The sequence below is a fragment of the Paralichthys olivaceus genome, chromosome 8 (genome assembly GCF_024713975.1).
Source record: "Paralichthys olivaceus isolate ysfri-2021 chromosome 8, ASM2471397v2, whole genome shotgun sequence".
NCBI lineage: Eukaryota > Metazoa > Chordata > Actinopteri > Pleuronectiformes > Paralichthyidae > Paralichthys > Paralichthys olivaceus.
In genome coordinates, this window is record NC_091100.1 from 27,628,522 (window position 1) to 27,631,521 (window position 3,000).

At 42.2% G+C, this 3,000-nt stretch overlaps 1 protein-coding gene across 1 annotated transcript; it reads left to right on the forward strand.

The window, feature by feature from the left end:
* Nucleotides 1-718: 718 nt before the first annotated feature.
* On the forward strand, nucleotides 719-2,669 carry LOC138411183 (golgin subfamily A member 6-like protein 25). The gene is made up of 2 exons (XM_069530390.1): nucleotides 719-906; nucleotides 985-2,669. The coding sequence occupies exons 1-2, from the start codon at nucleotides 895-897 to the stop codon at nucleotides 2,251-2,253; spliced, it is 1,281 nt and encodes a 426-aa protein (XP_069386491.1). The 5' UTR covers nucleotides 719-894; the 3' UTR covers nucleotides 2,254-2,669.
* The last annotated feature ends 331 nt before the right edge of the window (nucleotides 2,670-3,000 follow it).

A 3,000-nucleotide genomic window follows, 5' to 3' on the forward strand; every position in this document is an offset into this window, starting at 1 on the left:
ACACACATTTTTTACAAACACGAATCCAAACATGCTGCAGAAATGCACAATTCCCCATGCTCTCAGTGACACACAATGCAAAAATTAGTTTGCAAAAATGTACCCACTTTCCGGTGATGGTAAAGTAGTTGACTACAGCTGCTCTACAGTGTTTTCCATTTTCATTATTTTATTTTCATCCTACTACATTTATTTTATAATGCTTGTGCTGTTAAGATTTCACACTATGTACTTACTGACACATAGACTTATATTTTGTTGATGCTTATGTACATATCTACATACTTAATTTAACACTTCATAGCATATTTCATTTATTCCCTCAAGCATATCACACATTATCTAATGGATCTGAAATCCTTGATTGATTTTCTTCATTTGGTCAAGAGACTAACCTCAGTCTCAGACAGGGATCACTGTAGCTATCAGTGCAACATGTGTATAGTAGCCGCCTAGCTCAGGATTTGTGTATGCTCCGCAGTGATGTGCATCATATAGAAGTCAACCTGATAAACCCCCAGGGGCCGCCATGTTGTGGAGTTATAAAAATTGCCATGGAAACAGTTGCTTCTTAAAAATCTTCTTTGATGATTGATGAGGGGCCAACCATCAAAGGGATTGCTGGCCTGCATATCCTTATCAAATCCAATCAAAGAACCAAAAACTCTAGACATTAAAGGATATTTCTTTGGTCCTCTGAACTACCAAACATAAATAACAAGTTCCCTTGCTTCAAGTTATTAGCTTGTGAAAATAACAGACCGTCAACTGAGAAGACCACAGTCCTCATTAGTGAAGACAACAATCCTGCCTACGGAGACAACCGCTGATTTGTTCAGTAAAAATCCATCAAGAAGACACTGCTCTCATAACTACAAATCCCCCTTTACCAAAATGGACATCCTGGTAAGAATTATTTTTTTTTAGAAATGTATGTTCAGGTTCAGGTCTTTTAATAATGAATTCCATGTTTCCATTTTTCAGACATGTGGAACAATGCAGTCTGAGATTAAGGCTTTGAAAGAGAAGCTCAAACTGAATGATGAGCTTCTGATAAGGGAGCAGGAGAAAATGACAGCTCGCTCTAAAGCCCACATTGGTGTCCTGGCTGAACTAGCTGTACAGAGCAACAAGGTGAAGGCTCTGGAAGAGAAGCTCAAACAGAACGATGAGCTTCTGATGAGGGAGAAGGAGAAAATGACAGCTCACTCTAAAGCCCACAATGGCAAACTGGCTGAACTGGCTGTACAGAGCAACAAGGTGAAGGCTCTGGAAGAGAAGCTCAAACAGAAAGATGAGCTTCTGATGAGGGAGAAGGAGAAAATGACAGCTCACTCTAAAGCCCACAATGGTAAACTGGCTGAACTGGCTGTACAGAGCAACAAGGTGAAGGCTCTGGAAGAGAAGCTCAAACAGAACGATGAGCTTCTGATGAGGGAGAAGGAGAAAATGACAGCTCACTCTAAAGCCCACAATGGTAAACTGGCTGAACTGGCTGTACAGAGCAACAAGGTGAAGGCTCTGGAAGAGAAGCTCAAACAGAACGATGAGCTTCTGATGAGGGAGAAGGAGAAAATGACAGCTCACTCTAAAGCCCACAATGGCAAACTGGCTGTACAAAGCAACAAGGTGAAGGCTCTGGAAGAGGACAATGTGGCTCTGAGGGAGAAGGTGGCCCTTTTGAAAAGGGATTTCAGCAGGGTTGAGCTTGTGGTGACAGAGATGGAGGAAAGGCAAGCTCACAGCCAAAAGATTGACTCCATGGACAAGGAGACTCAAACCAGCGATCTGCTTCAGGATGAGAATAATGCTCTTCAAGAAGAGTTGATGAAGCTCAGAGCTTCTTATCATGAGGTCTGTCTGAATCAGACTACCAACCAGGAGAAGTTCGACACTGAGCTCCAGGAGGAGAAGCAGGAAAAGAACGTTCTCCAAGAAGAGCTGATGAAGCTCAGAGATTCTTATCATGAGGTCTGTCAAAATCAGACTACCAACCAGGAGAAGTTCAACACTGAGCTCCAGGAGAAGAAGGTTCTCCAAGAAGAGCTGATGAAGCTCAAAGCTTCTTACAATGTGGTCTGCCACTGTCATGAAGCTGATGTTTCCAGTCGGGAGCTCAATGGAGAGAGTAAGGATGATGTCACTGAGGAGAAGTCTCTCTCCAGTGTTCTCCCTGAGAAACCAAAGAAGACTTCACTCTGGAAGAGAATCCGCCACGCTCTGGGGTTGAGAAAACCACAGTGTTGGAAGTAGTCAGCAGCGCCCATCCAACAGCACCTGAGCTGACCTTACCCAGTGTTGTAATGTAAAGAAGTACAAATACTTCTTTACATTTCTACTTAAGTAGAAATTTCACATATCTGTCCTTTACTTTGTTATTTTTATTTCTGACAACTTTCACTTTTACTCCACTATATTTCCTAAGTAAAATGTGTACTTTTACTCCAATACATTTCTCCCAACCATCTTCGTTACTCATTACTACAAATTAAAATCAGAAGAAATTTGAGTTGGTGACGTAATGCCGTAAACATTTTGTGGTATATACGTGTGCCTGCAATATATATTATGCCAGTGGGTGGCAGTGTCACTCGATGTACCCCATGAAGAAGAGAGTGACTGTGACTGGTACCTGAATAAGAAAGAGTAAAGTTTGTTCCTCTGAGTTAGCTTGCCTGTTAGCTTCTTTTTTCATATACACTACACAACACATTCATTGTCATGTCAACCGCCAAGCACGAAGAAGAAGAAGTCCCGCTTGTCTGGGTGTTGTGGTGAAAAACTAAGTTCCACTCGTGGTCCAAAAGTCCAAAAATTCAGTCAATTAAAAAAGCAGTAGAAGTCAACTTAAAAGCCGCAGAGTTTTATTGTCGACAACAAAACCTGAGAGCATTCAGTAGCGAGCCGGAGCTGCACCAGAAGACCTCTGACTAACAGTGGTGTTGCTCCGCTTTATCTATCCTTAAGGGCCACACCTGTTACGACCTTCCCCCTGGAAAG